Genomic DNA, 23,166 nt, shown 5'->3' with positions numbered 1-23,166 from the left:
GATACTTCTGCCGAGATGTCACAAGGCAATTCTCGAAATAAAACATATTGATATTAATCCGCGATGTTATAAGGCCCGTCGATTACGAGCTGATCAAAGTATAGTACCATTAGTCATGTCGCAATACGCAACAAATGGTTGGTCTCCGGCATCAGGACCATCTGAATCTAACAAATAGGAGCCGTTCCTTACATGACCAGCACGTTGAAGCTCAGCACATGTCCGATACATTGGTAAATCTGTATAGACAATAAGAACATACACGGCAAATCTCTATTATAAACAGAACGTATATATTGGTATAGAGTTTTGTGAGATTTGAACCAATGAAAACCACTCAAGGAGGGAACATTTCTGATCCAACTCGTGTGATAACATGCAAATGCAAGCTATGCTTTGGTAAAAAAGTATTGCCAAAACCGGTCAGCATGGTAAGACAATACTATGTGATGATAAAGGTTTTTGCCAAAATAAGCAAGATAACAGTATCATGCAGGGGGCGGCCAAAACAGGGGCGGCCAAAAATAATGGGGCCAAAACTTGGTTGCTAAAACCCCTAAAAACCTAAACCCTAAAACCACCGAAGGTCAACCTTTTCGGGCTGTTGGGGGAAGGGGTGGCAAAATTGAATTTTTCTTCCCCCCCCCCCCCCCACCCCCGGGGTAGGAGCGGCCACGGTACGTCACCGATTATGTGATGATAGAGGTTATTACTAAAACAAGCGGTTATCGGCATAGCAAGCGGAGCAGTCCTTTGGGTTGATCAATCTAACTGGGAAAAACGCGCAAGACAGCTTTATGTCTTGATATATATGATTTGATCAAAGTTGTTGATGTAAACACATACAGGCACATCCACCAAGTGCACACTCTAGTTCAAACAGCGCATACACAAACACACCGCATACACAAAACACGCAAGCATAGGCTCACACAGTATCTGCTTACCATAATGACTCAAATCTAGCCACACGGCTCTTTTCAGAGCCACCAATATATTTTTGGACTTTGTTGTTCTTCAGCCGGACATAAGCTTACCATTTGTCATTCCAGAGCATAGTAAGGGACCAAGAGTATGCCAACCCGCCCTCTCATCATTTTCCGTGTGTGCGTGATACACTTTATACACAGGTAATGAATCTTTATCTTCTAACTGACCTCCATCGGTCATCCATTGGATATTATCATCGTCACAATTGCAGACTTTACCGGTGTTGAAACATTCTAAAACAAATTTAAAAAAAGATAAATCTGAAATAACAAGTAATAAAGACTTGCTCAAAACAGGAATCTGTGGAGAACCTTGACAGAATCTATAGCCATATGCCCTTCTTGTATCATACAATTATACGGTATATTGTGTTTTTCTGGGTCCTCCCATGGTTCCCCAATTACCACATTAGTTGTTATAAAAAATAATCCTAAATTTAACATGTCGCAAATATTTGACGTTTGCAGTGCACTTTGGTGTATTCGTAAGTAATTGTAGGGCCGCCGGCCGTTGGTATTAGTAGGCTTATCTGGATGTTGGAGGTGTGTCTGTGGGGTGTGGGGTGTGTATGTGTGAATGGTATTGACGGGTGGGGTGTTAATGTGTTGTGGAGGAAGAACGAAAGAGAGTTTAATGTTTTCTTTTTTACCTGTATTCGTATAACACGAACATCCATATTTTCCTGTATCGACTCCACCCCAATTGAGCATCATGCCACCATCTATAGTCGACCACCAAGCCTAATAACAGCAGTCATAGAAAACAACAAAATCAACAGTAATAATAATAATAATAATAATAATAATAATAATAATAATAATAATAATAATAATAATAATAATAACACTAACAATACTAATACTAATACTAATACTAATACTAATACTAATACTAATACTAATACTAATAATAATACTGATGATGATGATGATGATGATGATGATGATGATGATGATGATGATGATGATGATGATGATGATGATGATGATAATAATAATAATAATAATAATAATAATAATAATAATAATAATACAGAAAAAAGAAGAAAAAGTATGATGTTGATGAAGGAGTACAAGGAAAAGTAAACAGGAGAAGGTGGTGGCATCATGTAGATTGTGATTCTGTGGCTGTGTTGTGAGTACAAACCTCGGCTTTATCAATTGTGGTACCCTTCCACATCTTTGACTTCGAACAATCATATTGAATGTATTGCTGGCAGTGCTCAGATACTCCAATCAGACGATACATTTGCTCCACAGATGATGCCAAATAATTTGGTGTCAGGACAAAGTCGCCTTTGTCTTTATAACCTTTGACCCGTCCTTTTGATTCGCTATCGTGATGGATTATAGTTTCACCTAGAAATATTAAATATCATCAGCAAATTGTTACAGCAATGAATTAATTACTTTAAATAGTTAGATGTGGCTTTGTCTTCATCAGGACATTAGACGGGATTGCATTGCAGCATCCCCTACTGTGGATACTCTCAAGAGAAGTTATTGAACTAAATCTGATTTAATTTAATTAGGGAATTATCTAGTTACAAATATCGTACGTAAACCCATTTAGGTAAAAGGTATGATAAGAATAATGTAAGCCTCGTGTATAGAAATAGCCAGAGAAATAGATTAAGGCGAATCGGGACTCCCCGTCATCTTGGATCAGACACAATAGAATTTTTGGGGGAATGCTTTCGGAACTAATCGCTACTTGTGCATACACGACACTTCCATTGTGCGACGTACTAATTGCGTCGAATGCGACACAGCAATGGCGTCGAAGATTCGCATTTATCATTAGATTGACGAAGAATTGTTTTCGTTTGTTTCTGCGTGCTGGTGGGAAGGCTAAGATACCCCAACATTTTCCCCTAGGCTGACAGTGGTATAAGGAGTCTGAATTCTGGTCCCGTGTCATACCTGTGTTTGTCATATTACAAAAGACAGTGAAAGCTGGCTCGCCAAAGTTCGGCTCATCAGGGTCAATATCATAATAACCATCCGTGTTGTAACCTGCTAGCATGAGCTCTTTACAAGATCTTAAAATAGGTGCCGCTGCAAAGTATAAACATTAAATAAAATCATCATAAAATATTATCTTTGCTTTACGTAACATGCAAAGGCTTTAATAGTCTTCTCAATAAGTGAGAAGAGTATTCTGATGCTATGCCGATGTCCTTGTACATGTTGTATACTTCAGAAAAAGTTTAAAGCAGAATGTATGTGCAAGACCATTCTGTTAAACAGATCGAGCCATTTTACATTATCCTTCTGGAAATTAAGACATAAAGCTTATACGAAAATGCCGACGACCTAGTAAACAACGCCTTATGGCCGAGCCGATTCATTTTCAGTGCAAAGGTCGTCGTTCTAATCAATGTAGCTCCTGAGCCATCCTGGCAGCTCCTGCCCCAGGATCTACATTGATCAGCAGGTTTTAGGTTATTTTATGTGTATTTAATGACCACGTAACCAAATTACAGCTTCTAGAGAGAAAGTCCGGAAAAGTGATCTTTAGCACAGCGAGTGTTCTTCCTGTATTCTAAAGCGACATCCGTGCCCAGATTTTCTGCCAAATCTGTCTACTATAAAGTACAGAATATTATGTGTATTTTTGTGAATTAAATGGACAAAAGTGCAATTTTTCGAAACTGCATCCTTTCCTACATATTCGCCGTAGAAGTGACGTAATATTAAATACTATAGCAATAGATGAATACAATTTTTGAATAGATCGCCCTGCACTACAAGCATATTGTGTGTCAGTAAACATAATTTGAATACAATACCGCTCTTTTCAAAGGTACAGCGTGTCCCAAAAGTAACTTAACATTGTGAATTTGCCATATCTCAAATATTTCTTACTTCATACCAAAATGGAGAACATATTCACATAGATTGATCTTTTAGAATTATTCTGATACCAAAAACATCATTATTGATGACCCCTTGACCTTACTGTGCGACTGTACATATGTGTGTATCAAACCCACAAAAGCAAGCTCATAATTATGTTCTTTGTTCAAGCACATGAATGACGTGCTTCCCTGAACAATAGAGTTGGTTAACTCACTGCACACGCTACATTTAGGTATGAACATTCATGGATTACATGGCCTAGCGTAAGTGTGACTGCTGTTTTAGATTATAACAGGGATATATTGACAATATTAAACTTTACTTTAAAACAGTTTAAGTGAAGATGAATTTCCTATAGATCAACGGATTCAGATGGTATGGTTCTTTGCCGAGGCAAAGTCGGACAAACTCACTCAAGCAAAGTTTAAGGAACATTTTAATGTAAATTATGCACCAGCCGAAATACAATCCAGCAACTAGTGCAGAAATTCCTTTCAACTGGATCTGTTCATGATCTACATCGGGCATGACGTGAAAGAACAGGAAGATCAGCTACAAACATCAATGTCATACGAAGAGCGTTGGCGAAAAGCCCAAGACGATCAGTACGTCGACTTTCAATGGCGTACAACTGTTCATCGAATCCTCAGAAAAGATCTTAAGCAGTTTCAATATAAAATCCAGATAAAACAGAAAATGACGATTACGCATTGAAAACAAACAAACAATCAAACAAACATTGCAAAATTAAACAAAACAGATTTTAAAACGATAACACGTTATATATCGTGTTATCACGTCTCAAATGACGAGACTTATTTTGGTTTTATAAAAGTGGGTTTTACGGTACGGTAGGTATCCGTTAATTTCATGCCAAAGGATCATGACCACATAGACATGTTTGGTATCATAACATTTCTAAAAGAATTATCTACATACTGTGCAATTTTTGTAACAACACTATTAACCCAACGCAAGTTATGACCAATTTACAATGTTAAGTTACTTTTGGGACACCATGTACTTATTCTTCTTCCTATACGTGCATACCTCAAATTGAGTATTGTAGCACGGGCTTAACGTGCATAGTTTTTTTACCTATGCACGATCATGGTACCTAGGATTGATTGCAGATATCAGAACCGGGGATGGTCCCCCTTCTCTTTTCGAATAGCTCTGACACTTAACGTGCACAGGGTTTGACTCTTCCTGTACACGGGACCAACGGCTTTACGTGACTTCCGAATCACGGACGAAGCACATACACTACCTATATCTGCACGTGATAAGCAGTGTATGGGGGCGAGAAGAAATTTTTCAATTAAATTCTGAAATTAATAACTGAACTGAATTGAAGGATTTCTGACCATTATAGGAACTTTTTGGGAGGGAAGAGAATTTTCACCTAAGGCAAGACCAAGGCTCGAACCCTCGTCGATCTTATCTCCCGGCCGGCAGCGCAACGCCTTAACCACTCGGCCATCTCGCCCTCATCTTACAGGTGCGATTGATCAGCCTTTCTTTGACTTCTATGGTTCAATGCACCGCGTGAACGTTTAAGTGCAGGGCGATAAATTCAAATTTATATTCATCTATTGCTATGGTAGTTAATCTGATTAATTACGTCATTTCTACGGCGAATTGAGCCATCGTGACGGAACACAACTATGTGTAATAAAACAAAATAGACTACCAATATCTTTTATCTATTTTAAAATTTCAATTTCAAAACTTTTCGAGTTATTTTTAAAAACATATCCGGGGGAACTTAGAACAACAGCGTAAAGAACTGATGATCTTGTGAACATGGTGCGTAAAAAGGCTTTAAACGAAGGATTTTCAAATTTATTCTAAAAATTTGTATAAACACACACACAAATGTTAAGCTACATCCAATGCACCAATATTTCACTCGCTGCGATATGTGATTACTGAGAAAACTCTGTTTTAGAGAACAACTGTATACGTCTTTTATACGATTTTTATACATTTCTTTGTGCAACCTTAAATGACTTCACCGGAACAAATGAGTGCAAGTCAAATAACAATTAACAAATGTGTAAATTTAACACTAAAATGGGTTCGAATTAGTACAATTGAATTATATGAATACAAAAGCCACCTAAGTCCATACTGTGGCCAAATTGAGTTAAGCATTGGAAATTGTTACTATACATAGGCCTGTCATATGTATGAAAGAACAACTCAAATTCGCCCTCTGTGTCTATTGAGCATGTGAAAAATAGCATGTATGAAAGAATCACCCAATTCCATGATTTGAGTCTTGTAACACATTGATTGAAATCCAGTATGTATAAAAGTCCACTTGTAACACATTCATTGCTAGAGAGTGACTTTTGAAGAAAAAATGGGTTTAATAAAGGAAAGTGTGTGGTTTATATTACATGGCAGAATGCTTATCAACATTATACATACCTGTGTGCTTTCTTTTGTATTATCTTACTAGTGGTAATCTCAATTTAACATTGTTGTCTTTGTATATGATTCAAAAAACCCAAAATTTAAAATGAACCCCACGAAGTCCCTGAAATGCTAATCGTCATACCTATTACAGGTTAATCCACTCATTTGCACGTAAAACTTACCATATTGACCAAGTAAATCTAACTGAAGGAATTAAAATGATACACAGGTTTTTCTCTCAAAATCACTTCCCATGGACTTAGGTGGCTTTTGTATTCATGTATTCAATTATTGTGGCCTACATTCAGGCCAAAGGAAGATACAGGAAGAAAGTTTAGAGCTTTGATGAATGCTGCCCCAGTATTTCGAGCCAGGGTGCAACTTGCTCAACGGTCGGCGCGTCTCTGATAATAGCCGATCTAAAACCAGTTGGGATGGATAGGTTCTCTTACAGTCAGTAACAACAATAGTACCAAACAAAATACATAACAATGCTAACCTTCGCTAAGATTGCAGAATACTTTGAAGGCAGGCCCCAGCCCATCAGCACCATCTGGGTCAATATCATACTCCATGTCTGTTCGCTCTCCGGTCAACCACAGTTCAGCACACGATCTTTTTGGAGACGATTCTGTAAAAATACAAATTATTTTTCATTAATATATCTGACAATTGAAAAACCCAAAAGTATTTATATAATGTCTGCATATTTTCTATATGAACTATATTAACATTATTCAGCAGTAGCGTAACTAGGATTTTAGTGTGTGTGTGTGTAGGGGGGGGGGGGGGGGGGGAGCAAACCTAATTTTCGTCCCCATTTGTCAATTTTGTCCCAATTTTTAGTCATTATACGGACACTTTACTCTTTGCCGTCCCCATTTTATCCCTGAAACTTTTCTGGGTCCCCCGGTTCCCTCTGGCAATGGCCCTGCATCATTATGTGAATTATAGCACTGAAATTCAGCTGCAGATCGGGACACAAATCCCAGATTAACCTACAAGATCATTTGCGAAAAATATTTTTTTAGCGATATGAAATTTCTTCTTTTTCAGAAAAAAAAAATCTGAAACTAACTTTGACACACATGGAACATGCACTCGAGTTCAATGCCCGGTTCAATGCTACTCCCTTAACGATGAGGTTATCCGCACATGTACAGTCTGGTGATCCAGTAGACATATTCAGCATTGAATATCTTTATTTACTCACCGATCCCATCGCATTCCAGAGGTCCAAGCACATAGTTGGAGACATCATTCCCGCCAAATCTCAGTTTCGTGACCGGAAGTGTTTCTTTATCGGACAACAACCCGTCGTCCGAATACGTGCTGTCATCTTCGGTGTCACAATTACATTTCGTACCCGAAGTAGTGCAACCTATTTTATGTCATAAAATAAACAAGTAAATTCATTGATAATTACTGCCTGGGATCTTATACTCACTGTGTATAGAGTATGTAAAATGTGGTTCAGTATTGAAATTTGAAAGAAGTGATAAAGTCCTACAATTACAAATTTTAGTTCCAGAATGAGCAATGATGAGGCTACGGGACCCTGACGTATATTAGACGGGCGCTCTTTCATTTCCAAACAAATGTCTAAAATGTATGATATAGCGCAATGACATGATTCAACAAGTTTCACCTATACAAAGTCACTGCTAAGACACCCCACGAACCAATTGGCATCATTCACGGGCAGGGGAAATTGTGTCTAACCTGAAAAATCTTGCTTGAAGGAAGGTGATCAGATTTTTGTTATTGTGTACCAAAATAATCCAGTTCCCAAGTTTTAAAGTAAATTGCACTAGCCGTTTTGGTGTTAGAATTAAAACCGTGTTTCGCAACGGCCCATAGAACAGTATGTGTGGTATAACACAATTGGGGATGAGGCTGTCACTTTTTCGTTTATAACATCTAAACGGAATATAGTTTAGGCCTAAAATGTCACAGGGATCATGAGAAAAATATGAGCTTTCTTATGAGCTTGCAAAATCTCTATTTTGATAGGAAAAGGTGGGGGATGATGCTGTCGATCAGGTCACCCATCTTTAAGGTAGCCTTTCAAAATGTGTGTAACCTGAGTCCAAAAACCAAGAACTTGCTTAGATGCCGGACATTGAACCTTACCTCCATCAGTTAGACCGCAGGCGCAACCTTCGTGACCTGTAGGAACTCCACCAAAATTGTGCATGTCTTTTCCGTGTCTTGATTTCCACCATACATATGGCCAACCGTTGTCGATGTCCCAAATTTTGGAGTTAAGACAATCATATTGAATGTATTGTTGGCAGCTCTGCGATACCGCTATTAGCGCGGTTATCTGCGATAGAGAGGGTTTGTAGGTAATGGGCATTTGGGTCTCGCCTGGTTTGTTCTTTGAAGGTAAGTTATCTGTTCCTGTTCGCGGCTGTTCATGGTCAATTACAGTTCTTCCTGTGTAGATAATATCAATATGAAAAATAGTATTTACTATTTCCTTAATATAACTTTATAAGACATTATCGTTTTTATCACCTTGTTGGACTTATTATTTTGTTGAGATTGTGATACACTATGCATTAGAGCTTGAACTATTCGCGATCGCAAGCACATCCAGTTAACTATACTAAGCACATTAAATAATTACTGTATTATCTGAAACTAATACATTTTCATGCATTGAATAATGTTTGTTTGATATTCTCCAATAATTTCAATCATTTTTTAAAATTAGACATAATGTATTTTCAATTTGTTTGAAACAAAATCCTAATTGACTTTCAAAAAACTTCAGAAGATTATGAAATAGCTCACCTTTGCAATTAGTAAATTCCGTAGACGATGATCCCACTATAAGCAAGACCAAAAATAAACATATTTTTTTTATATAATACATAATAAGATTTTTAATCTTAGATTCAATTACGGTAAGATCTGCAGTAAGTTTTGATTGACCAGACGTAGACGTGGATCCATTTCATACCAGGTGGCTCCAAGTCCAATGATTGCACATCTGGGTACCCAAAGCATGAGAATGAAACTCTTATTGTAACTCTCCAGATGATCTAACGACCGGAGCTAGCTAGTGTAACTTGTCAATAAAAAAAAAAAATGTGTGTACTGGAAGCTGACCAATCAGCAGCTCTTATACAAACAAACCCACTGCTAAATGCTTTGTTCTCATGAATTTTACCTCTAAACATGACAATTTTCATCCTATGATTGCAGAAAACTGTAGCCTTTTCTGGTAATCATTAAGGCTTTTTTCAACAAATGAATAATTAATCTTAATAATGATACTATACTCATAGGTCGACTTTTGGCAGTTTTTTTCCAACTTTTAAGCTAAACTTTCACTTCCTGTTTGGAGAAATTTACCATCACGCACAGAACACTTGGTGACCTTTGTTTACTCAGCTATCAGCCATTGTTATCTAATGACCTTGCTAATAAAGCATGGTAGTTTATTGATTTAGCCTTTCCGCCACTTAATGGGTTCAAGTTTTATGCATATGTTGTGCTTTTTAAAGTAATATTTATTTAAATATTTGTAATTAATAATTTAAATAATAAACTCTGGATCGTGCTTAATATTTTCTTAGTATCTAGGCTGTTTTATGCTTGATATTTCAAGTCATTTCCATTTACTTAACATGAATATCAGTGAACGAGGCTGCATCATTTATTTACAGCTACTGTATGGGCAAGTTACACTGTTTAGAATTGTTCACGCTAAATTCAGGAGTTTACCCTTATAGATGGACTAATATGACTTTCAAAGTAATTTTGCTTGATGACAGACTTTCTCTTGCTATTGATTTAACAATTTGTTGACTTTTTTTAAATAAAAGTAAAATAACTATAGCTATTTAGCTGTAAAAATCTCGGTAAAAATAAAGTGAAATAAAATGATATTTAATAATTTTCCGTGGAGATGACAGATTTTGCCACAACCTACATATGAATTGCCTATTACTCTCATCTGTCAGGATTCCGTTCTCATCACCCCAATAGGCTGGTATTACTCATATTATGACCTCTGAATGTTTTGGGTACAATACCTCATATACCACAACCTTGAGGTCACTTTGGTGGTGCATTCATAGTTAGCATTACTATGTTGATTGAGAGCATAATTATAAAACAACTTACATTCAAACTCGCACACAAATCTGTAATTCGTACTGCATTCTTTATCACCCCATTGGTAATTGCTGCCGTCATTCATCCGAATACATGTGCCACCGTCATTTCTACCATAACTATCCCATGCTTCAAAATCAAGTGGTGAGTCGTCCGTCCAGTACAATGGGTCGTCGTTATTTTGTGATGAGAGTCCTATCCACGCATCGCCAGACCCTTGCGAACTTAATTTTCCCGCCAAAAGTCTTGTTCATCTTGAGATGTTATATCGACTAGATGACTATTCGCTGCAGTACAATCACTGGAGGCAGAACTTCTTGAGCGGGTAGAAGTGGAGATCTTATAACAAGAGTTTTCAAATGTCAAGTAATCAACAGGGCATTCTGAAATAGGGAGCAAATAAATAAATACATAAAATGGAATAGAATCAAATCAAATCAATTCAGTATAAAAGTTCGAGAAGGTAAACCAACTATGATAGATAAACGATCTTAGAGGTCTGGGAAAGGGTTAACGAGCATTGGACCACTGCAAGAAATAGGGAACAGAGTTTTTTTTATAAATATTATTGATCTCTTCAAAACGGTACATTCCCAGCGTGCACAGGTTGACATGTTGATGTCGAATCATTTCATCAGTCATATCAATCAACCTGATTTCAACCTATGATTGAAAGATCTACATGATACGCAGATTCATAGACTTTAACACATGTAGTCACATCGTTATTTAACATCTCTTAGTAATACGCAATACCATTTTTTTAGCGCTAAACGACTCGGCATTCAGCCTCTTTTTTCTAAGTAAAATAACCGTATCGCCCTTGTTATTTTGTGATACGATAAGTAAATAGATGGAGATATAAGCTATATATTTGAAATAAATACCTCAATTCTTTAATTATTTACCTGATATAACGCTGGTCATTGTGCACATATCACAGAATACCAGAAAGCTTTCTACCCCTGAGCCGATCCCATCCGGATCAATCTCGTAATATCCGGTTTCTTGGTGACCAGCTAGCAAAATCTCAGCGCAGGATTTGTAGCCTAGAAAATGAAATGTGACAATAATCGCTATAATTTGTGAAATGTGATTAAGGGTTGACTATGTATTGTTGGTCGAGGCAGCTAAAAAGATTATTGATAATGAATCACATTATTATTGTTGTTCACAGATTTGGGGCAAAGGTCATTAAGGGGTTACTTCCGGTCCGAATCGAAATACCTTTAAAATACCTCTTCTCCCAAAAACAAGAGAGCATAGTGACGTCACTTGCTGACATGAATTGACATTAGCCAGTGGTCATTAAGGGGTCACTTCCGGCCTGAGACGAAATACCTTCAAAATGCATTTTCTACCACAAATGATGAGTTATATACGTTTTGTAGAGGTTACAGGCCTCTTTACAACATAACTCAAGAGACACAGGACCAACATAAATAAATCCTTCTATAGAGAGTTCCCGTGTTTTCAAGCGGAACGGACTACAATAGTGTTTATAACGTGATTCGAACCGCCGTATTCCTCATTCCTTTGATTTGGTCAATGACCCTATTGGTGCTACATTCTACAAAATAACATTTGCTAATTATTGCGCGAGTGTTGGTATTCTGAAAATTGTAACGGAGTTTAGGTTTCTCCAAGGTGGCGGGTAACCCAAAACACGGGAACTCTCTATACGCTCGCTATGAAATGATCAATGTAATTTTGGCCAAAGCTCGTTACCATTCGCAGGTTGGTGCGAACAAGCGGGTTACCCGACTTTCGACACGTTTTGGCTACAAAATGCAATCAAAACACCTTTTAGCCGTAATATTTCACAGTATTTAATTTAAATGGCTAAAACTGGACAAATATGGCCATTATACTGGACTGACTCCCGGTCTGCCAATGAATGTATTACATAGATTTGGTGGAATTATTGTTGTTGGGTGTTAGAGGACCGGGTCACATGAATACAAGTATTTGTACGAGAATAAAAACGAATATAAAACAGAAAAAAAACAAGATTCAGAAACTTGATGTGCGGAAACAGGTTAAACACTCAATGGTATGCAGAGTGGACAACAAACAACACATGTAGTTAGATACAACAAGTAAACACAGAGTTAAATATGATATTGATTTGAAATTTGAAACGTGCTATTCTGCTCTTAATGGTTTTTTCATTTAAATACAAAAGTCAACAGAAATAGCGCGTTTAATTGAAACACCATCTGTGGTACTTTACATGATTAAAAATTCAAGCCATGTATGGATCTTTCTTGCGCCATTATCGTTTTTTCTAGAACAGACTGTATTGTGTTACGTGTTTCCATGTTAACTGAAAAACAATATGGTTTGATTACTGGGTAACTTCACACCTTTTTTTTTCTTAGAGAGCGGGATATTTTTTGTTATTAGAGAGCGGGATAGTGTAAAAATAGTATTCACATATGTGACCCCACGCCACAACTGAGCCCGGATGTCGCCCCTAGACCATTTTAAGGTTTTGGCATACTTGCAAAGGCCATACCGTAAGCTTTATAAAAACACTTCAACCAGCTTCATAGCATATCTAGAAGTAAAGTTATGGTCGTTCAAAGGTGTCGCGGTTTCAAAACGCGAAACCGAGAAAACACAGTTTAAAGTCAGGGGTTTCAAAATTTGCCAATTTTTAAATGATTTACAACTTTTGACCATAGCAACCATTACCTTCCATACATGCTATTACCACCAAACTTTCCGGCAATACCAAACATGGCGGCACTCGAACGAGAGAATTTTTCGTAGCAGTGGACAAATTTCACGATTATTTCGACGCTCTAAAACACTTTTTACTCAATTTTAGGAATATTTTTAGAAGGACAAGCTTCAGAAAATGAGTGTTTTTTATTTGTTTCTACTCTATATTTTGCAATGAAACTTGGACTAGTATTAGAAAACATATTAATCATTTCAAATCTTTAAAAACTCATTTTTCATCGGAATGACCTTTCAAGCCAATTTTCACTGTAGCGCAAAATCAAGTTTAGCGACATCCGGGCTCAGTTGTGGCGAAGGGTCACATATACTTAGGTTAACTAAATTCAACAATAATTGACAGATATGGCAGATCAGATACGCTTTTTTTTAAAACTAACCAGTTTATTCGAATGTCTTATTCGCATGATAAAGATTATGGTCATCGACAGAAATTGTTGTGGGGAAGAGTTTGTTGTGGGGAACAGAAGAATGAGAATTTTCATTTTGGTATCGGTATTGGTCAGCAACAATAATAGGACTATCGTTCTTCTTCTCTTTTCAGTAATTGCAATATTGTTATCATAAAGTGCAAAAGAATTAAGGTACCAACAAGCAGCCAATACCTGTACTCTCTAGGTCTGATTTAAGACCTCATTTTGTTATAATTGTTGAGAATTAAAGAAACGAGGATCTAAAACCCAAGGAAGAAATGAAATCAAAAGTTGCAATTTTCTGTTCTAATCAATGAAAGCACAACCCTAGTTTTAATGTTATAATCAATGGAAAGCACTGCGCTAGCTCGTTCGAGAACGCTTTGTGCACTAAATAAATAGGACATGCAATGGAGCAAACTGCAACTTTTGAATTCGCATCTCCATGGGTTTTGGATCGTCGTGTCTTTTTTTCTTGAACGATTTTTAACGAATGAGGAACTAAACCCGAGCTAAAAGATGCAGTTATTGGCTGATGGTTCCAATCAGGACATATCGTGACATACATACAGGGGTGAACATAACTGGTACTTTAATCATTTTGCGCAATGTACATCTATTGTGCTCTGAGCCAATACTTTGGTTAATTTAGTAGCTTTAGTTGTTTTAGACAATCACAATTATAAATTCCACTTCAACCGAATTTACTTACCGAGATAAGTGACGTCAGAACAGAAGAAAGGGAAACCTACCGCCTCGATAACCGCGGAATCGGCTGCTTGTACTTCAGCACAGTCGGCATATTGGAGAGTTTCTGAATTGAAAAAAGGATCGTCAAAACAAACAACAACAATGAGGGTAAAAAAATGTATTTGGAAGCCAAAGTATAGTTGATTCAACGACTAGGCTATGTTTTCCTAAATACAAGGGCATTTTGCGATTCTAGGAAGGGATATTCCCATACACATGTATCAAATTATGGAAAGGTGGCCATATTTATTAATATCTAAAGATATGATGTGAAAGCTATAACTGATATTAACAATGTGGTAATGAAGCCTTTGAAAACTTCTATAAACGTGTTATAGTGTTATATCGTATACAGTGTCGTCTGTAATACTTTTACGTGTAAAGTATTAACATAAACGTATTTAAGTGTTAAAATTAACACTTTGTGTTTTTGTTAGTTTCTACATTACTTATCATGTGGCACCTATTCAATACAAAGGCGAATGATTGAAATACAATTCAGGTGTGGCTAGTACTCGGAAGCCGACTACAGTGTCAGGCACTCCTGCCGTCATGCACGTCGCTTGTTAAAGTTAGAAGTGTACATTCATATCACTGGAATTTTGATGTTTATCAATGCATTAGTATTTGACCTGTTTTACTTTTTGTGTGTTAAATTTTCATTTAGGCATATCACTCACAGTTAAGATTTTTCATTGACAGTGACCTTTTTTGTGCACAGGTTTTCCCAAAAAATTCCATCCCTTATTGTGAAATCTAATGGTGCGTCCCTAGGCCGTTTTAACATGTTTAAATCCTTTATAACCCAGTGGCCTACCTGATTCAGAGTAATAAAACGGCGCAGGCTCTACTGTTGTACCAGTTGCAGCTGTTGTAATAACAGAGCTACCGGCAACTTCCAAATCAATTTCTTTCAGTATCACATACATTTTATTAGTTGCACAAGTTAACGTCACGGTTGACCCACAAATAACACTACCGCAATTTACAAGAGTAGGACTGCTGTAGCTTCCGCTAGTGTATGAAAAACACTCGGTAGACCCGACTTCTAAACTGCAAACACCTCCTCCATAATTGACAATCGATGTGGTTAGATGTACCCCCTGAACGCAAGTGTCCTGTCCCAATTGTACAGTCCACGGCGAACCGTTGTCTGTGAAAATATACAAATTTTAAGCAAATATTACTCTCAAAACTCTCAATTACTCTCAAAACATCATTATTACTAGCAAATAATCACAGGATATCCCAAATAACCAGTATTTTTAATTGGAGCTGCTGTTTCAATTTGGAATAAGATGTAAAATATTAGTACGTGCACGTAAAATGACCACACAAGGCCCGAGATTTTCAATCAGAGCACTGCGGGCTAGTAATACATCTATTATTTGAATTTGTTTCAACATAGTTAAAAACATTGAATTCAGTAAATTTAATCTATATTATAGGTTTTCCCGTTCAATATCGAACTTTGGTCGCTCAGTTAAGTATAAACGTCATTCATTCGCGCAGAATTGAATGAACGCTTACATTCTCGATTTCAATTTAGCGAATGTGCAATCTATTTCATTTAATACGTATTCAAATTTCTAAATAGTGCATCCAATTTTGCACATTGTGCAGCCAATTTTGCACATTGTGCAGCCAATTTTGCACATTGTGCAGCCAATTTCGCACATTGTGCAGCCAAATTCACCGTAGCCTTGAATTCAGAGACTATTGGAAATACAAATTCATATTTGCGAAAACAAAATAAAAAATAATGTTTAAATGCAGAATCAAATCCTGAAGTTCTAAAATATTTTTAAAATGGTTCAAATATGAAAATATAAAAAAAAGTTACAAAGGTAAAAGAAGCCCCAAAGAAGATTCCATTTACCATGTTTACGAACACTCTTATCATTTGTATTAGCATGAATTATGACATGCTTAGTTCTACTTTGATTGTGTTTTGTTGTTCATAGAGTGTATAGTTTGTTCAGTCTGATTTGATATTACGAATGTAAAATGTTATACAGGTTGCGATTCCCAAACGCCGGGATCGCACTAATTCAAGATAACTCGCCTGTGACGGAGCGCGAAGACGATTATTTAGTCAGTATTGAAGCTTCTGCACGTATGAAATGAACGTAGAAAATGTACAAAATATGTCCATTTAACTATGTCTTAAAGGCAGTTAATGAGATTGAATATAGCCCTTATAATTTATAAGGAAATTTATTTATTTTTAATAGTTTCAATTTTTTGGCGCAAAACGCGACTGCGTTTTTGAATCTGTTAAATTGGGTTATATCACATCTTGAAGTTCTGTCAAACGTTTGATCATGCTCAGTTTGCTCACTAAATTGATTGTTTGCAAACAATCCCCGAATTGGTATTTTATTATAATTTTTATGTTTTGTTTTGTTTTCATGACATCAGAAAAAAAGATTGCCCGATATTTTAGATTTATAAAAAAAAATCATGATTTTTTAAAGTTACACGCGCGGTCTTGTGAGATATATAAGACACATTTTATTCTTAAATTTTAGCTCATTTCTATTCCGAGTCCATTTTGTCAAAATAATCTCTCTATTGACGGATGTTTTGTGTGCTTTTTTATATTGTAAAATGAAAACTGTTATACAAGGTGTCCCAAAAATAAGAGGCCCCTCGTTGCGCCCTCTTTTTCTCCTTTTTTTTGAAAAGTTGATCAAATATATTTTGGTATGTAAAAAAACCTTGAGTCGTTAGCTTTAATAAACCAAAACAATTATATCAATCGGCTCACAACTTTTGAAGATATGCTCTTTCAAAGAAATGTACCCATTTTTCACTCTGTCCACGGAGAAGGTTTCGCTACTTCAAAGATTGAAAAGGAGTACACATACCATGCATGAATATCAAACATTCCTCAATGATAACTTTATAAAATAACTTTATTTATGGAATGGGTTTTACCGGTGGGTTTATGGGCAATGGATTTTGTTAATAGTGTCATTAATTTGTGGGTAAAATGGATGCCGAATGGGACTTCTTTTGCTTTACTTGCAATGACTTATTTTTTCTTGGTTATTTATGCCTTTTTGTTTTATTATGTTTCTAACTTTCTTACTTTGTTGTTTCTTGCTTTCTTTTCTTTAAATTTAAAACATAAGCCATTTCTCTTTTTAGGATAAAAGGTAGCCCTAAAAGGCTGTTTGGTTTGTCTTTAGTTCTTCTGAAGTGAGTTTACTGTGCTACTCTGCCCTCTACCTGGTTGCCTCCTTGGCGAATACAGGTTTCAGCCCTGGTCCTCATTGCATCAATTGCGTTGCGTACCATCCTTGTGCGCCGGATACTTGCGAATGCATTCAGTAATACGTTTGCGAATATCTTGGATTTTACCACACAGGAAAAAAATCAAGTGGTGTGAGGTCTGGTGATCGTACAGGCCACTCCACAGCATGAGCCATCCCAACCACTCTGTTTGCTATCCGTGGACAGAGTGAAAAACGGGTACTTTTATTCAAAAGGCATATCTTCAAAAGTTGTGAGCCGATTGAAATAATTGTTTTGGTTTATTAAAGCTAACGATTAAAGGTTTCTTTACATACCAAAATATATTTAATCAACTTTCCAGAAATAAGAGAAAAAGGGGGCGCAATGAGGGGCCTCTTTTTTTGGGACACCCTGTATATTATTACAAATCGACTTCGAGAAAACGTAAAGTTAACAATATCCAGTTTGTTTACTTACATTGGGATACATATGTTTGTGAACCAGAGTCATTATCGTTTCCTTTACTCTCCGTTGACGAGTATCCATTAAGATCGAGAAATTCTGTCGAGAAAAACAGTTTTTGTTAAGGGCGATTAACAGTCTCCATATTCGACGTTGAATAGTCGATTCAACACAAATATTTGTTATTGAATCTTAATAAATAAATAAATAAATAAATAAATAAATAAATAAATAAATAAATAAATAAATAAATAAATAAATTAATTAATTAATTAATTAATTAATTAATTAATTAATTAATTAAATAATTAATTAATTAATAAATAAGAAACTAATTCAAAGTATAGACCTCTGCTAAGGCAACCGTTACCAATAGTTTCACGGCATATCATCACTTACGATCATTTACACACATTCATTCACATAAATAAAAAAATAAAAAAATAAATAAAACAAATAAAAAAATAAACAAGAAAATAAGAAATAAGTAAATAAATAAATAATAAATAAATAAAATTCTTTCCTCATGTGGTATAAGTCTAATCATTTATTCTCGAAACTCAATATTCCTCATTATTATGTTTTGATGAATCCAAGTGTGTGAAAATATTGGATCATACACATAATAATGCTAAAATTAGAGGCTTTACGCCCAATATTTATTGGTCTCGCTATGAGTTTTAAAATATTGCTTTATTAAGCAATTTTAAGCAATTTATAAACAATCACACTTGCGTCAGATTTGAGAGTATAAATTCGTGATATACAAATTACAAGTTACAAATTATTTCTTGAAAGAGACGATTAAAACTGCAATACTCTTTGTGTTACTTAAATTATGTAACTTGTAAGTTTCGAACAACCTTGTCAAAGCTCAAAGGTTTTCCTATACTCAATTGGCTTCGCAATCTTTATAAATTATCAGATTAAACAAAATTAATATTCCTACAGTCAAATATATTTCATAACTTTAGTATAAATGACGTACCGCTTATCTTGAGTCACTGAAATTCCAGTGTAGTAACTGGATTCCTTGCCCCTATAATATAGATAACCTTTGTTACCAATGTTTTATTATTTTTTGAGAAAAATAGTCACAAATTTCAGGGACAGACTTAGGTTTCATTTTTCTAGTGGCCCTGCAATAAATTTACTGGCCCAGCTTTTTCAATATGTTCTACTGCAAAAAAAACCCAAACTTTTGTTGGTGCTTTTGGGGAAAATTTTTTAATCATTTGTCATCATACAATGTGTATCATATCGCAAATATCAAAAAATCTAAATTATTTGATATTCCTCGTTTTCAAAATGCAATTCGATATGTCTGATGTGCTCTCAGGTCCCACAAAAAATATATGGAAACATCACTATCCGAGCTCTTAAAGTCAAGCAAACCTTAACATTTTAATTTGTTTCGTACTGAATGTACTCAATGTAGAGAGTGTAGTCACTAACACAAGTTCAGTCAGTAGTCCTGCCTTTTTTAGTTTCAAAAGTTTCAAACTATATGTGGTATTTGCGGTATCGCTATCATCATCATGTATAATTATATAGCGCATGGAAGAGCTAAGTAGTACCCCAGGAGTAGTACATAGGCCTACTATCATTGTAAAAAGCGGCCATATATTTCCAACTTGCTAGCGATGCAAGAATAAGAATATAAATATTAATATTATACAAAAAAACATTGAATAAAGATATAATTTTCAAGTGACAGGCAGAGCAGACAACTGTAAATATGACCATCACTGATATTTTGTCTCGTAAGTGTTATATCAGGCTCAAAAATCTAGTGGCCCGCCGGGCCAGCGTTGTTGGAAGTTTACTGGCCCGACGCAAAATCCACTGGCCCCGGGCCACCGGGCCACTGCTTAAATCCGTCCCTGCAAATTTATCAAGGGGTGTGGTACCAACTAAAAGGAAAAATATTTCCAAATATCACGAAAGAATCATACTTACCGCTCCTGCATGGTTGTAAAACAGAAATCGCAATGATTAGTCTAAACGTCCATGACCATTGACGCGCCCCCGGACGCGCCATACTTGGCACCTTCGGTCGTGTTGAACACATCATCGAGGTTTTCCTCTTTTTATACGAAATTTCAGACCAGTGGCATCGATTTTAGAATTGAAAGGGCAAAACACTGAGAAGCTAATGGTCACGCTCTTTGTGTTATGAGCAGAATTTTTAATGAGGCGATAATTGGCTCGATCGATACATATTGAATAAAAACAAAATTCTGAGTTAACACCATTTTTAGTTAAATATTAAGTTTCTAGGTCAAATAAAAATACTCTTTCCGAGCCTCTGCTTGAATGCAACAGAAATAATCGATACTTTCATTGCCTACCAACATAATAGTCCGGCTGCAAACTAATGTTTTATAATGTTAAATGGTTTTGCCAGTTAAAGTGTTTTTCTTCGCTGATTATTATTTTGTTTGTTGATGGTACAAAATGAATTAATTGACGGGGAGGGGTTTAGAATTGTCATCCCATGGGCAAATCACGATTTTTATGCATATTCTTTTATTACTCAGACATAAGGAGTTCTACGCCTAAAGGACAAAGGTTGGAGCCGTTGAAACATCAAAGTGGACCATATGAAAAAAAAATCGGAATTATATATAGCGCCCTTTTCCAGATCTTGAAGGATTCAAAGCGCTGTAATTTCGCTACCATGGTGAATCATCACAATCAGATCGCATCAAGTAGACCAGTTGCAGCCAAACCAGGCCGTTGCAACTCGTATACCAGCGCAATGCAAAAAGGTGGCGACACCGTCGGCTTCCCCCGTGTATTACCCACCAGCGCCATTGATAAGTCACGGCCGCTGCCATTAATATTGAATATTGCTACAATTCATTTGTTTATGTTTCTTATATTCTTTCTTTTATAACTATGACCATTTATACATGTACTTTAAATATTAACTGTCATGAGTGTATCCGTTTGTTTGGTAAATTTTCATGAAATATTGATAAATTGAAGAATTTGTAATTAAACCCTGGGCGTCGCCATTTCAGAAAAGTGAAGAAAAAGGCTGCTGCCACCACGACAGTACTAAAAGCTACCTAAAAAAATATGCGTAGTGCTGTGGAGACTTACGTTAACATGACGTCACGAATATGCTAATTAAAGAAAAATGCTGCTGCCATCTACGTCCACATGTTGCAAGCGTGACGATCGCTGACCTCACATCGATGATCGAAGTTGCAATTCCATCGCACTTCGTGCTCTATTCATCTTCCTTGGCCAAACCTGGCGCTGACCAATCCGCACTTAGATTGTAACATATCCATCAATTTTCTGTGCGGCTCCCCAAATTCCATTGGGTGAAGGAAGTCTTTGATTCTTTTTCGAAAGCAGGAGGAAACCGGGGCTTGAACCCGGAATCTCAGTGGTGCAAGGCGAGGGAACCCCCGCTGCACCAACTCGCTCTCCCAGAAAAAGCAACAAATATGGAGAAAAAGCCATAATTATGGAGGTGTTGAAGTGCGACTGCGATATCGCATGGAATCAACATTGACTGCTTCACGAGAGTTACGGTTGTTAAGTTTGATCTAGTTGAACCAATTACTGTTGTACTAGTATTAACTCCATTGTTGATACTGTTTCTATTATTATGTTATCTCAATTTTAATAAATAATAGTTGAAACTACATGTAACGACTCGTTACCTAGGCTACCTACCTACCGACAGCATGTCTGTAGTTTTCATCAGTCAATTGTTTTAGAAAGAACTTCAATAAAATGACTAAATGAACCTGGGATACGAGTGATTACAGCCCTCTAAACTGTAAGCAGCAACAGTAAGCAACCTGTATGGTTTATTTTCAGGATTCCATTGTGATTGGCCATTTTGAGAATACTACTTGTTGTTTTTAGAATGTGAGCCAATCCATGTCAACTCCAGGGATGTGCACGCAGTACCTCTTCATTTTTTTTCCTTTTCTGTGTGGTGGTACATTTGAAAATTTGAGCTTCATACTCTTTTTCGTTTTCCCGTGGCAGCAATTTGAAATTTAGGGGGCCAGCGTAAAAAATGTGTCGCGACGCGAAAGACAATGTTTGGAGGTCCATAAATGTATAAAGGGAACCCCTACAACTCTGAAAAGTATGTACCCTGGGAGATGTATTCCACAAGTAAATGAAGAATGCAGCAGGAAATTTAAATAATTATGGATTTATTACTCAGAAAATCAGAGTTGCAAATGAGAAACATGTAAAAATGACTTAGGCAGTTTTGTTAGGAGGGTGACGATATGGAGCCCTGAAAACAGGAATAATCTTTTTAGGTGCGTTTCCATGGGACGCAAAATCGGTGGTATACACCGTGAATTCTTTATACAAGCACGTCAAACTACAGACTTGACATTTAATATGGAATATTTTTTGCAAAATTCCAAAACTGGTCTGGACAGAGTCTGCATAGACCGCACGGGCTAAATATTGATTGGGGTATGTCGGGGAATGGTGTAAAATCATTGTTTGATAGAAAATGTGCTTTCCATATGTTTACATTATGGTGCTCATAATGTAGCGAATTTGCCTAAAATGTCGGATTTAGGAGGCTGAATTTGAGCTTTGTGGAGGACACAATTTCAGACTTTTTGCAACATGGTTCTGTTATTAAATTTATAGAGGTTTGAGGTGATATTTCTTAAACTTCGTCAGCAACTGGCATTCATTACAGCTGAAATACACATACAATGTACCAAGTTTTTGAACAGGGGAGGAGCTTAAACTGGGGCTCTTAAAAGCTGTACGTACTAAGAAAGTTTGAATGGCCCCCCTGGGGTCAAATGTTATAAACTGACGGTTCAAAAACAAATGTGTGGATTCCTGGATGTCCAATGTATTCATTCATTCATTCATTCATTTATTCATTTCCACAATTCATCACATAAAAATACAAAATACGCATTAAAATATCAGTACCTCAAAATACCATCAAAGAATCGTGGAGGAGATGGCCGAAAGGCCAGTAAGGCCAGAGGTAGCCATCCCCTTTAACAAAAAAGTTACCAAACAGAAAACTCAACAGCAAATAATAAAAATTAAAAACAACGAACAAACAAACAAGAACCAAAAAAACTACAATGCTCGCCAATTAATCATATTTTGAAATTAAGTGTCTTTTGTACACGTTC

General features: G+C 36.4%; 2 protein-coding genes across 2 annotated transcripts in view; both read right to left on the bottom strand.

Moving 5' to 3' along the window:
- The window catches only part of LOC140157839 (uncharacterized), a 29,601-nt gene extending 18,171 nt beyond the window's left edge, over window positions 1-11,430 (bottom strand). Inside the window, exons 1-9 of the mRNA XM_072181086.1 lie at window positions 11,312-11,430; window positions 10,413-10,786; window positions 9,075-9,110; window positions 8,409-8,714; window positions 7,489-7,656; window positions 6,775-6,906; window positions 2,913-3,047; window positions 1,038-1,223; window positions 108-239 (exon numbers count right to left, since the gene is read on the bottom strand). Of these exons, the coding sequence (XP_072037187.1) occupies window positions 108-239; window positions 1,038-1,223; window positions 2,913-3,047; window positions 6,775-6,906; window positions 7,489-7,656; window positions 8,409-8,714; window positions 9,075-9,110; window positions 10,413-10,488 (1,171 nt within the window). The 5' untranslated portion in view covers window positions 10,489-10,786; window positions 11,312-11,430. The remainder of the gene's footprint in view (window positions 1-107; window positions 240-1,037; window positions 1,224-2,912; window positions 3,048-6,774; window positions 6,907-7,488; window positions 7,657-8,408; window positions 8,715-9,074; window positions 9,111-10,412; window positions 10,787-11,311) is intronic.
- Window positions 10,629-20,077, bottom strand: LOC140157837 (uncharacterized). The gene is made up of 6 exons (XM_072181085.1): window positions 19,973-20,077; window positions 18,029-18,112; window positions 15,129-15,464; window positions 14,274-14,375; window positions 11,312-11,452; window positions 10,629-10,786 (listed from the first exon to the last, which is right to left on the bottom strand). Exons 1-6 carry the CDS (start codon window positions 20,052-20,054, stop codon window positions 10,629-10,631), a joined length of 903 nt encoding a protein of 300 aa, XP_072037186.1. The 5' UTR covers window positions 20,055-20,077.
- Between the last annotated feature and the right edge of the window lie 3,089 nt (window positions 20,078-23,166).

This window comes from Amphiura filiformis, chromosome 7 (assembly GCF_039555335.1).
Source record: "Amphiura filiformis chromosome 7, Afil_fr2py, whole genome shotgun sequence".
NCBI classification, from domain to species: domain Eukaryota; kingdom Metazoa; phylum Echinodermata; class Ophiuroidea; order Amphilepidida; family Amphiuridae; genus Amphiura; species Amphiura filiformis.
This window is presented reverse-complemented; position numbering and strand designations above follow the sequence as displayed.